The sequence below is a fragment of the Amblyomma mixtum genome, chromosome 8 (genome assembly GCF_055824585.1).
Source record: "Amblyomma mixtum isolate Tamu chromosome 8, ASM5582458v1, whole genome shotgun sequence".
NCBI lineage: Eukaryota > Metazoa > Arthropoda > Arachnida > Ixodida > Ixodidae > Amblyomma > Amblyomma mixtum.
The window spans coordinates 137,699,356-137,713,055 of NC_143019.1; the positions used below are offsets into that span (position 1 = coordinate 137,699,356).

Genomic DNA, 13,700 nt, shown 5'->3' on the forward strand with positions numbered 1-13,700 from the left:
CGCATGCCTCAATGAGGCCCACTGCTGCTTGGAGTGTGTCTTCTATGTAGCCTTCGCATCCCTTGGTTACCCAAAGTGTGATGTCATCTGCATAGAACGTGTGATGTAGGTCTGGTATTTGTGCCAGTTTGGGGGGAATTTTGATGAGGGAGAGGTTAAAAAGGAAAGGGGACAGGACGGAGCCCTGTGGCGTTCCTTTACTTCCTAGTGTGATTGGGGCAGACTCTATTGTTCCGACCGTTATCACTGCTGTTCTGTTAGTGAGGAAGGATCGGATGTAGTTGTACGTCCTTTCTCCGGGGTTGATTTCTGACAAGCTTGTCAAAATGGCTTTGTGGGTGACGTTGTCGAAATCTTTAACAAGGTCTAAACCCAATATTGCTTTCGTTCCTGTTCCCTCGTCAGCTTCAATTATGTCCTTGTTAAGCTGCAAGAGTACGTCCTGAGTAGATAGTTGGGCCCTGAATCCTAACATTGTTTCAGGTAGGAGGTTCATGTCCTCCGCATAGTTTTGGAGCCTGTTGAGGATGACATGCTCCATGAGTTTGCCTAGGCATGATGTTAATGAAATTGGGCGTAGATTCTCAGTGCTGAGTTTCTTACCAGCTTTAGGAATAAAGGTGATTTTCGCGTGTTTCCGCTCTTGTATGTTGCCTGCATGCCAGTATTTGTTCATGAGGTCTGTAACCGCCGCGATCTAAGTTCCTGAGAGTCTTATTTGTTACTTTGTCGGGTTCTGCCGCGGATGTTGTCCGCAGTTTTCCAATTGCGTACCAGACCTCTGCGTCTGTGATGTCTGCATCTAAATTTGGGTTAGGAGTCCCCAGGTAGTCTGGTTGTGTGGTACCATCATCCATGTTTAGATAACGTTCTGCTAGCTCTTTGATTAGGTCTTCTGTTGTACCCTCATATTTATGTATGAGTCTGTACAGTTGACTTTGTTGCACGGGACGTGTTTGTTCTGGGTCGCGCAGGTGTCTGAGAAGATGCCATGTCTTCTTATTTCCGAGCTGTCCATTGACGATTTCACATATTTGGTTCCATTGTTGTGTTTGGAGAGTAAGTGTATGTTCCTCGATTCGCCTCTCGATTTCAGCGATCTTTTTGCGTAGTCGCTTGTTGTGTTTTTGCTTCTTCCAGCGTTTTTGGAGGCCTTTTTGTGCCTGCCACAGGTGTAACAGCTTTGAGTCTGCAATCTGCTCCTCCTTCTCAATTGGCACCACAACGCTAGTGGAGCTGACATCTTCATTCAGGGAGATAACCCAGTCGCTAAGGTTAGAGATCTCCTTTGGAGCTGTTTTGTCGCGAAGTTGCCTGAACTTGTCGCAATCCGTGGTTCGTATTTCTTTTGCTTTGTTTTTAAGTTTTGTCGTGGGGAAGGTGATGCTAAGGATGAAGTGATCACTACCAAGGTTTTGCCCGGTGTTGACCCACTTTGCGTCCTTGACGTTTTTAGAGAGGGATAAGTCTGGAGATGTGTCTACACATACACTGTTACCCATGCGTGTGTGGTCGCTCGGGTTGTTTAGCGTTGTGAGCCCTAGTGACTGTATGATTTGCCAGAGCAGGCTCCCTTTCGGAGTTGCTTTGGTATATCCCCATGCTGGGTGTTGAGCGTTTAAGTCTCCCACAATTATTAGTTGAGCCCTAGCAGCCAGCTTTATTGTGTTAATCAACAAGTGTGGGAGTCCATTGCCTTTGTTTCTGGGCGGATTGTATACATTAAGGATGAATAGATTTGAGTCTCCTTTTTGCCTTGGTACTATTTCCAGTAGGGTGTAATCTTCTTCCGAATAATTTATAAAATGTTGAATTGCGGTGATATTTCTATGCACCAGCGTGGCTGTGAAGGAGCCGGCTGCGTTACTAGTATCATAATGAGGTGGCAGATATGCTTTATAGCCTGGCAGTGTAGCCCTGCCGCTAGCTTCTTGCAATGCAGTCACGTCTGGGGTTGTAACAGACGGTGCTTGTTGGATGTGGAGCTGCAAGTGGGCCGCTTGCGGCGGAAGCCTTTGCAGTTCCATTGCCAAATTTCAAATTTTTGGCGTGGTGCCATGTTGGGTTATAGATGGTTGTGGCGTCGTGGACAGATCCAAGATAGGGGGTAGGCGGGCCTCGATAGTTGTAAGCCTATCCATTATTTGCTGCATGCAGGTGGCTATTTGGGATACCTGTCCCTCTAGCGTTGCGAAGCGAATATCTATCTCTGCAAATTTGGTGGTAACGAGGCCTTGGAAGGTTGCTTGTTCTGTTGATATAGCGCTAGTTCTCTCTGACAGAGTATTGATGTCTGCCCTTAGTTTGGTAGGCGCTTTCGACGGCTGCGGGGTGTCGGCTTCCGAAGCCTCGGCCTTTCTTTTGGATTCCTCGCCTTCTTTTGTAGGAAGCGGTCGCTTAGTTGCTAATCTGGCGTCTGTGTCCGTCGCGTTATGGGCCGAAGACTGGGACGCGGGGGAGGGAGTGTGGCAAATGGCGTCTGTTTCCATCGCATTATTGGTCGAAGCCTGGGATGCAGTGGGTGGCGTTCTAGCCGCAGTGGCATTCCGTACCTGATGCGCTTGTAACAGGCATTTAATGTCAGCCAACTCTTTTTTAAAGCTGACAATTTCTCTGTCTCGGGATTGTAGTTGGATCTGAAATTCCTTCTCTCGAGCGTCAATAGATTGGGAGGCCTCTACTGGCCTGCTCACCTTTTTGTTGGAGTGGCTATCGCTGCGTCCCCGGCTCGAGCTTCTCTTCTCGTTCCCTGCAGGGTTCCCCAGGGGCGGGTAGGAGCTGGAGTTGTTCCGGCTGTGGCTGCCTCCATTTCCGGCAGCACCCTGTTCCTTCTTCCTGGGCCTTGACTGGTGTCCGTGTAGGGATGAGTCGTTGTCCCCTTGCTTGGGTGTCTGGTTGCCATGGGGCGTTCCTTGTTTGTTCTTGTTGATCAGCCGGAATTTGAAGTTCCGGCTGCCTGTGTTGTGGCCCCCGTTGCAGACGATGCATACGGGTTGGCAGGTTGGCTGTTCTCCCTCAGGTGGGGGTGAATGATTTTCTCCGCAGCGGCGGCAAAGGTGCGTCGTAGGTTTGTAGCAGACATCGGCCCGGTGTCCTACCCTCCTGCAATTGTAGCATACTTCATGTTGCTCCCTGAAGGGGTGGACCCGAAAGACGCCGCATTGATAGATTACTTGGCTGGGTAGCTTCTTTCCAAAAAGGTGATTTGTATTGTTCTGGACTGTCCGATCCTTCGGGCATCCACAACTTCTATTCCTTCGTTTCTTTTTCCGAACCCTTGGCGAACCGCTTCGGGCGAGTCTCCCGCGTAGGCATTGTAAATGACCCCTTTTACCGAGTCTTCGGGCGCCGCCACGTACGACCTCTCGTTGTAGGTTTGACCATGCAGATTCAGTTTTTCAATCTTGGCGTATGCAGTCGCCCGTTGACGATCGGGCGTGCACAGCGTGAAGGTGTTGTTGGCCGAATTGACTCGGATAATGTCTTCATTCTTCACCGTATCATACGGCAGCCTACGTATCATACGGCCGTATCATAGGCGCAGAAGAGTAGTAGTCCGGGCGCAAAGTCCCGCAGATTGCAACCTTGTGGTCGGCAGACGATTTTGTAATCATCGGTCGGTAGGCGTGGGAGAAGGGCTCTCTTGCTGAGTGCAAGTAGCTTTTTAAGGCGGAAGCCTTTAATGTCTCATCGTTGTAAGCAGCAGTTGTCGACAGAAAATGTCACGCTTTTCAATTGGTGGAAACGGTCGTGACGTCACAGTGCGCGCATTTCAAACGGGGCCAATTGCACTTTGGCTAGTAACCATACAACCAATTGAAGGGATCGTATAGTGATGCTCCAAGTGGGACTGAGCTTAGTTAATTGCTTAATTACCCAATCAGCCTAATCAGCTTTACTAGTCAGGCCATATAAATAAATAAAAGCGATTAAGAAATTGGTCGAGCTCAGGAATCGAACCCCGGTCTTCGGCGTGAGAGACGAGCACGCTATCCACTGCGCCATGCCAGCTTTTTTTTTTTTTTTTTGTCTTTATTGCCATGCCAGCTCGATGGTTCGGAATGAACAATGGCGCGTCTAGTGAATACGGTGTCTTCACTCACTCTCATCCTCCTCCATTCCCTTCCGGCGAGGTTTAGGTGTCCACCGAGATTGAGAGACAGATAGATTTCCTTTCCTCAAAAACCAATTTACCGATGAGCGAGGCGCAGAACCGAATGGGCGATGGCGTTCTATGGACTCATTGACAACGTTGCAAGACGCTGTCACGTTCCACTCTTAGGGGCGAAGCTTAACATCTTAACCACACATCAGTGACCACACTTTAGGTCAAATAAGTGCCCCCCTGAGTTTTGACGGGTGTCCACCGAGATATGTGAGACAGTTACTGCGTAATTTCCTTTCCTCAAACACAATTTTCATTTTCTTCATTACGGCTCCTCTTTATCTATCTTCTTTCACTCCCACCTCCCTTCCTCTACGGTGCGGTTCAGGTGTCCACCGAGATTACAGAGAATTACTGCGCCATTTCCTTTCCTCAAAAAGCGTTGCGTTCAAAGGGCAAGGCATCGCGCCGAACGGGTGGTGGCGTTCCATGGACTCCCTGGCAGCGCTACAACGCGCTGTCGCGTTCCACTCCTAAAGGCGCAGCTTAAGCGTCATTAATTAGCAGTTAATTAGTATTCAGGCAGTACTCAGTAATTAACAATTAATTAGTGATTTGCCATCACTTAGTAATTAGTACTCAAATATATGTGACGCCACCAGTGCCACAGAAACAGCGAAGGTGGTGCGGAAAACGCTTCCGCCTCTACCCACTTTAGACAGTCAAAGTGCCCCCTGAATTTTCCCGTTCTTTCGCGATGGAAAATTGCAGTTGGACTTGCCTTGGCAGTGTGCGTGCGCAGGCTCGTCGTCGGTTGATGCCGGCCCTTTATTCTTCATGCCTCGATGTCGGTCACGGCACCGAAGAATGGTTTTCCATTTTCCGTCCGCGAGCTCCGACGGCGATATTTTCTCGCCTTCCACGGCGTACTCCATCTTTGCGCATCCCTGGGCGCACAGTTCCCGGCGGAGGTGACGAGCTAGGCCGAGCTCGATGGCTAGGCCGGCAGTCGGCCAGCAGTATGCCTAGGTGTCCGTAGATTGGCAAAATCCGGCTTCAGCAGGCACTGGACGTTGGTCCGGATGTCGTCCAGAATATTCGAGCCCGAGGGCTGACTCTGCCGAAAAGTGGCTTCGAGGCAGGAGCCCATGCGAGACACGTCAGCACAGCTCCGTCCTCTTCCTCTTCTTTCAACCGGCCACGGCGATTCTCTTTCGTTTTCTCTGTCTCGCGCTAGCGCCGCGCGCTCTCCCCTCGCGCTCGCCCCGTGCCTCTTCATTTATTCGTCTACCGTAGCGCGCTCTTGGTCGGCGTAGGTCGTATGCCGTAAGAATGAAATATTAAAAAATACCACGTGACTGCGCTCGTGCCCTACCAAATTGCAGCGCTCTCAACGGCGCTTCCAGCAAACGGAGCGTGCCCGCTGACCGTGGCGAAGTGAACGGCCGCCGCTCTTAGCAGCGGAAAGTGCTGACGCACTGTCAAGCCGCTGCTTCCATGCAATAAAGAAAAAAAAAAGAGCTGGCATGGCGCAGTGGATAGCGTGCTCGTCTCTCACGCCGAAGACCGGGGTTCGATTCCTGAGCTCGACCAATTTCTTAATCGCTTTTATTTATTTATATGGCCTGACTAGTAAAGCTGATTAGGCTGATTGGGTAATTAAGCAATTAACTAAGCTCAGTCCCACTTGGAGCATCACTATACGATCCCTTCAATTGGTTGTATGGTTACTAGCCAAAGTGCAATTGGCCCCGTTTGAAATGCGCGCACTGTGACGTCACGACCGTTTCCACCAATTGAAAAGCGTGACATTTTCTGTCGACAACTGCTGCTTACAACGATGAGACATTAAAGGCTTCCGCCTTAAAACGCCGGACCGTTTTCTTGTCCGAAGGAGTGGGAAAGTTGGCGACGGCAGCTGTTTTAGCAGGATCCGGCCGGACTCAACGATGGCTGACGACATGGCCCAGGAAAAGGAGCTCCTCATAACCAAAGTGGCATTTCTCGGGCTTCAACGTCAGGCCGGCAGATCTTATAGCCTGTAACACGGTCAAGAGGCGCTGGAGGTGTTCTTCGAACGTTGGCGAAAATACAACAACGTCGTCCAGGTATACCAAGCACGTCTGCCATTTCAGGCCCGACAAAAAAGCGTCCATCATTCTCTGAAATGTTGCCGGAGCTGAACACAAACCGAAAGGAAGGACCTTGAACTCATAAAGACCATCCGGCGTCACGAACGCTGTCTTCTCGCGATCCCGCTCGTCAACTTCGATCTGCCAGTAACCACTTTTTAAGTCCAGCGAAGAAAAGTAGCGCGCGTGCCGCAACCGGTCAAGAGAGTCGTCAATGCGTGGTAACGGGTAAACGTCTTTCTTGGTAACCTGGTTAAGCCTCCGGTAGTCAACGCAAAATCGCAGACTACCATCCTTCTTCTTAACCAAAACCACAGGCGAAGCCCACGGGCTTCTCGACGGCTGAATAACACCATCCTGCAGCATCTCTTTGACTTGTTCAGCTATGGCTTCACGCTCCCGCAGTGAGACACGGTATGGGTGTTGTCGAATTGGTCGGGTACTGTAGTCCGTAATGATGCGGTGCTTAGCGAGAGGCGTCTGTTTGACTGCCGACGTAGACGAGAAACAGTCTTGGAACTGATGCAGTAGGCCGACTAGGCTCTCCCTACCGGCTGGGGGTAAACATGGGTTCACGTCGAGGATCAGCTGAGGTGTGCAAGAATTGGACGTCTCGCTCTGGACGGCAAGGCAGTCGTTAATTTCGGCGATACCCTCGAAGAATGCGACCGCAGTGCCCTTGGCGATGTGTTGCCGTTCGGTCCCGAAATTCGTTAGAAGGACATCTGCCAGGCCGTTCCGTAGCGTGACGATGCCCCTCGCGATGCAGACCCCGTGAGAGAGCACAAGCGCAGTGTTTTGTTCTGCTACGCCGTCAGCACTGCACCGGTCGTCACAAATGACGGTAACGAGGGCACAGGATCGCGGAGGCACGGTCACATCGGCGTCGATTATGCGCAGGGCCACTCTGTGTGATGGTTCAACAGCGCAAACACACACAGACCAAGAAGGAGATAAGACACACACAGCGCTGAACTTACAAGTGATTTTTTATTAGGAAGAAGCATGTCATAATATACACACACGAAAACAACAAACATGAAAAAACAGCGCACATACGCAATGTAAACAATCTCATAGTACTAAAAAAGGTAAAAACCGCTTTAAAAGCACGTGTGTATCCAAAGATCCACTGTCCACTGTATAGCATTTTCATTTCCCTTACAGATAATGTTAGAGATGGCGCACTCACGCACCCTTTATCTTTCCTGTTAATGTGAAAGGCTTCAGCAATTTCTCTAGTGCGGTGGTCAGAATGACGAAACAACACATCAGTATCACCAAAAAACGGCGTGAATTTGCATGTGAAACAATGCTTTGCTAGGTTTGTTGCCTTGTTCTTTAAAGAATTAGCGTGCTCCATGAGCCGCACGTTAATACAGCGGCCAGTCTGGCCGATGTAGGTTAGGCCGCAGGACAAGGGGATCTGATAAACTACGCCAGTCTTACAGGGAACATATCTTGTCACATGATTGATGTTGCAAGCATCTCTTCTGCGCCCCTCATGCCTTCTTTGAACCGCCGCTCCCACTCTTTCTAGCTTGTTAGGAGCAGAAAACAGAACTTCTACCCCATGCTTCTTCTACCCCATCTACCCCGGATTAAGAAAGTGGGGAGCAAGCAACACATCGCCAAGGGCACTGCGGTCGCATACTTCGAGGGTATCGCCGAAATTAACGACTGCCTTGCCGTCCAGAGCGAGACGTCCAATTCTTGCACACCTCAGCTGATCCTCGACGTGAACCCATGTTTACCCCCAGCCGGTAGGGAGAGCCTAGTCGGCCTACTGCATCAGTTCCAAGACTGTTTCTCGTCTACGTCGGCAGTCAAACAGACGCCTCTCGCTAAGCACCGCATCATTACGGACTACAGTACCCGACCAATTCGACAAAACCCATACCGTGTCTCACTGCGGGAGCGTGAAGCCATAGCTGAACAAGTCAAAGAGATGCTGCAGGATGGTGTTATTCAGCCGTCGAGAAGCCCGTGGGCTTCGCCTGTGGTTTTGGTTAAGAAGAAGGATGGTAGTCTGCGATTTTGCGTTGACTACCGGAGGCTTAACCAGGTTACCAAGAAAGACGTTTACCCGTTACCACGCATTGACGACTCTCTTGACCGGTTGCGGCACGCGCGCTACTTTTCTTCGCTGGACTTAAAAAGTGGTTACTGGCAGATCGAAGTTGACGAGCGGGATCGCGAGAAGACGGCGTTCGTGACGCGTAGTTTATCAGATCCCCTTGTCCTGCGGCCTAACCTACATCGGCCAGACTGGCCGCTGTATTAACGTGCGGCTCATGGAGCACGCTAATTCTTTAAAGAACAAGGCAACAAACCTAGCAAAGCATTGTTTCACATGCAAATGCACGCCGTTTTTTGGTGATACTGATGTGTTGTTTCGTTATTCTGACCAGCGTACTAGAGAAATTGCTGAAGCCTTTCACATTAACAGGAAAGATTAAGGGTGCGTGAGTGCGCCATCTCTAACATTATCTGTAAGGGAAATGAAAATGCTACACAGTGGATAGTGGTTCTGTGGATACACACGTGCTTTTAAAGCGGTTTTTACCTTTTTTAGTACTATGAGATTGTTGACATTGCGCATGTGCGCTGTTTTTTCATGTGTGTTGTTTTCGTGTGTGTATATTATGACATGCTTCTTCCTAATAAAAAATCACTTGTAAGTTCAGCGCTGTGTGTGTCTTGTCTCCTTCTTGGTCTGTGTGTGTTTGCGCTGTTGAACCATCACTATGAATCTACACCAACTAGCCCAATCTGCAGTTCTTCTACACTCTGTGTGGTTCGGTGTCGGCTGAAATCGTTCCAGGGGTCGAAAATGTTACCAGACGATCAGGAAGGTTTATGATGGCACCATGCTCACGCAAGAAGTCCATTCCGAGGATCAGGTCTTTGCAGCAGTGCGGCAGAACAACAAAAGTGCCAACAAAAGCAGAATTGGCAATGGTGACTCGAGCAGTGCATCTTCCGACAGGCGTCATGAGGTGACCGCCAGCAGTACGAATATGAGGTCCATCCCATGCTGTCTTTACCTTGCTGAGGCGGTCTGCGAGGTGCTTGCTTATTATCGAAAAGTCCGCGCCTGTATCGACTAAAGCAGTCACTGGGTGCCCGTCAACGTGAATGCGGAGGTCGGCGCTAACTGCATCGGTGTCAGGGAAACTCGGGTTCACAGAATCGGGCTGCGGCGGCATCAGGATCTCGGCATAGCACTCCGGCGGCGTTCGGGGGTCTTCGTTATATCCGCTGTCAGCAACCTTCCCCCCTGAGGTCGCCGCTTTCAGTTTCCCCGGCGCGGGCTTGGAGACCGGCCCCGCAGTCCATCTGAGAAAGCCTGGCGGCTGGGCGACGTGATGCGTGCGGGAGACGGAGATCGGCGTCGGCGGGTAGAGGTAGTGTCATGGGCAGCAAGGTACTCCTCTATTTCGTGGGGTCGCTCACCGAAACGGGGACAGGGAGCGTCCCGTGGGAAACCCCGGAGGCCGATTTCACGATAGGGGCAACGGCGATACAGGTGGCCGGCTTCCCCGCAATGGTAGCAGAGCGGCTGCTGATCAGAGGTGCGCCAAACAGCCGCCTTCCGGGCCGGTGGACGCATGGCAGGTCCTCGCTGAGGCCGCTGGTAGAATGACGGTGGCGGAGCGGTGGGCGGCGGCGGGTGGTACGGCAAGCGTTGCACAGGTGGCAACTCGGAACGGAGAGCCGCGGCGTAGCTCATGGGGCGTGGCTCCGGCATGGCTGGAGGAGGCGGTGAAAATGCTTGGCGAATCTCGCCGCGCACAACTTCGGTAAGAGCCGCAGCCGTCGGATCAGATGAGGCAAGGGTCAGTTTCTGCAGCTCTTCACGGACCACCGCGCCTATGAGCTCACGCAGCGACGCATTGTCGCTGGACACGCTCAAAGAAGCCGCACTGGCGCTTGGCTCACCGCACAAAGAGTCATTTCGGCAGAAGCGCTGATGCAAGGCCCGCTCAATGGCGGTCGCCTCTTTGATGAAGTCGGCTACCGTCTGCGGGAGATTCCGGACCAAACCAGCGAAGAGTTGGTCCTTCACACCTTGCATCAGGTGGCGGAGCTTCGTGGATTCCGCCATATCTGGATCAGCGCGCCGACAAAGACGGGTCACGTCCTCGGCGAACATGGCAACGCTCTCATTAGGCTTTTGGACGCGAGCGTCCAGGAGGCGCCGCGCACGATCCCGGCGGTCCGTGCTAGCAAAGGTGTCCCGGACCTGCTGGCGGAAGGTATCCCAGCTTTGGAGATCGGCCTCCCTGTTCTCGAACCAAACCTTGGCTCCGTCTTCGAGGGCGAAATACACGTTCCGCAGCTTCTGCGCAGGGCTCCATTGGTTGAAATCGGCAACCCGCTCAAACTGGTCAAGCCAGTCTTCAACGTCTTCAAAAGTGACGCCATGGAAGCTGGCTGGCACGCGGGGTTGCTGGAGCGTCAAGTGTGAAGCACTAGCCTGCGCCATGGTGGTATGCTCACCAGGTCGATGAGTGCGTGCCTCTTTTGGGAGGAGACCAAACTCTGGGACCAGTCCCAGGAGGCGGCGGCTGCTGCGGTGAACGGGCGTGCAGACAAGGGGTAGCTGGTCGGGACTCGATGAGTGGCTGTCTGAAGAGGTGTTGGACATGGGACGTCGAGCCCGCAACCTCCACCAGTGTCACGTAGCAGTTGGTACAGGTAGCGCCGCGTCCAGACAGCAGAGGAACGCGAACACCGAGACGATGCCAGCGCACACCGAGACGGCCAGGATGGAACGTCGAGTTTCGTCTTCTTCAGCAGCGAACAGCGTGGCGCACGAGCTGCGTGCCGAACAGCCGCCGAGCGGCTATTGTAGACGCGGCAATATATATGTATGTATGTGTGTGTGTGTGTGTATGTGTGTGTATGTATGTGTGTGTGTGTGTGTGCGTGCGTGTGCGTGTGTGTGTGTTGTGTGTGTGTGTGTTCATGAAACTGGCATGTATCTCGCGCATCGTACTTCTCTCCTCAAGAGCGTACACGTGCTCTGTTACTAATCTCTGTTCGTGGTACTCACCACACCGTCGTAGTAAAGCCCCGTAGGGTCCACGTTAGATTTGTCCTCTATCCACTCCTAAAACACAAAGCAAACAAGAATTAAGCATAAATACACTTAGAAACAACGATTCATGAAGCATGTTGTGCACTTATGCTATACGCTCATTCCCACGACATCTTTGTAAACTAAACGCGCAAAAACTTGAGAAGGAGGGCGCAGATTGAAGAAGCCGTAACAGTGACGTTACGAAAAATTTAAAATTCTTGCACACGCAGTGATTGGATTAATGAGCGCTTACTTCCTCTCATCGTTACCAGCGTCTTCTTTCTGCTGGCGATTTCGTTAGCTTCCTCTTTCCTTCACGCTGCTACTATGTCGCATCCCGAAACTAAATTTGCGCTTTCACAAAACCAGCTTGGATGTCCCCCTTCTGTGCTCATTCTGCGCAGAGCTCTCAATTACTGACCTATTTCTATGGCGTCGACAGTCGTCCCTTCTAAGGAGACAGTTTCTTGAAATTTCATTTTAAACAAATCCGCTTTAGTTTGCTGGGGTTGTCTTTCTCTTGGGGCTTGTATGCTCGGTTTCAATAAGAGGAATGCGTGCTCTACCATACCACACTTCCCTTTACAACAATAATAAGTGCTTTGTAGCGATAGCTACACTACGCCAGCCGCTTCGCGAGGTCAGCGTGGCTGCGGGCTGAGCCGTCGCACCACCGCTCCGCCAGCTGTGCGCATGCGCGGAGTGACGTCATCGCCCGCAGCTGGTGGGCGTGCCTCGCCGCTGTGCCGACGGCAGAGCAGACGCTGACCACCTCGTCAGTTGTGCGCATGCGCGGAGTGACGTCAATGATCAATAATTTACCTCGATGATTCAATAATCAATCAATAATTTACCTTATTGTCAGGACTATGGTATGATTATAATTACCTATCTTGCTGCTGGATACCATACAGAAGGACATTTTATAACCGTTCTCAAAAGTTTGGTTTCAAGCGCGGTGTCGAGTTTGGATTGATGTTCGACCTCAAAATCACAGGGATTTCCGGGAGATGTTCAGATGATGTTGCCGAAAACGGGAGCTAAAAAGATTTCATTGTGAACACTTCACGCATTTATTACAACACAACAGGCACGATCCATTTTTTATAGAAGTGAAAGGAAGAAAACAATATATTTAAAGAAAAAAACAAGCAAAACAGATTGCCGAAGAAATTAAAACAACTAAAAAACCACATCAAAAAGTAAGACCGGCTGAACAAACCAAAATCAACGATTGGAGATGTATCACAATATATTGGCTTTAATACTCAAAACTTGCCTGACTTTAGCACAAATGCTATACTCGAATATTCGGCTGCATTAGCATAGAATATGCTACTTCGGTCTTCATTCAGAAAAGAATTGAACCCTTGTTATTGTACTGATCCTGCAATTTTTTCACCGTTTTATGCTCGTGTTATTGCATTTAAACGTTTGTTATAGGTAATTATTTCACATCCTTGCAGGAAATGACACTTTCGAAGTTCGGGCCTATGAGGTATCTTAAAAAGGAACACGTTGACTCCACCTACTTATTGTTCTCTATAAATATTGCTTTGCGGGCTCATGCTGGCTATGTTGACGGCAGTCAGGCAGCAAAGGCGTATTTCTCCCCGAGCAAATTGAATTTACTCATCTTCTACGCAGTCAATTCAAGCTTGTGACGTCATTACAGAAAATGGCTGGTTGTCGCGATTTCGACTTCGGTAGTTGAGGTGAATGACGGCGTAGCGTCGAGGTACTCATTCTATCTGCCAAATCAGGTGGTGATGGTGAGACTTATGTATGGTTTTTTCTTGGTCTTTTGTAGCTGATTAAAGTACCATTTTCGGTGAGACTGGCCCCTGTTTTTAGAACGTGGTACCCTGTCGGTAGAGGCCAACTTCTATTTTTCCTCAGTGTCTGTTTAATGGACGCCAATGCTCTATAATTCAAACGTGGCTAAATAGAAAACGTGGCTAAATAGAAACTTTCAAACGTGGCTAAATAGAAACTAAAGCACATTAAAGCTGGAAAACTATCACAATGCTGAAGTTTTAATATGACATTTTTTAAAGTACTGGTAGTGTTGAAGAGAATAAATGACGTTCGCCACCATTCCAATTGTGTTTTTTGTTTTTTCTGCAGGGTCTGTAATCGAGTCTACACTTTAAATGTGGGTGCTAGTGCCAGGCAGCAATGCTTATGTCCGAAAGAGAGCGACTATTGTATACCTGCCATTGAAGCTTCGTTCGGAATAAGAGATGGAGATTGGTTTGTTCTCCTCTTTGTACTGACACATCTTATAACAAAAAATTTGCTGGCGCGGCGATTCTAAGGGATTTCCCAGAAAACGTAACACCAAGATTTCTATGTTTTTCAGCGCCGGAATTCGAAC

The 13,700-nt window shown here is 50.2% G+C and overlaps 1 protein-coding gene across 1 annotated transcript in view; it reads right to left on the minus strand.

Annotated features, from left to right (window-relative positions):
• The window catches only part of LOC149334594 (uncharacterized), a 69,507-nt gene that overhangs the window by 15,109 nt on the left and 40,698 nt on the right, over positions 1-13,700 (minus strand). Inside the window, exon 5 of the mRNA XM_089557958.1 lies at positions 11,297-11,353. Within this exon, the coding sequence (XP_089414084.1) occupies positions 11,297-11,353 (57 nt within the window). The remainder of the gene's footprint in view (positions 1-11,296; positions 11,354-13,700) is intronic.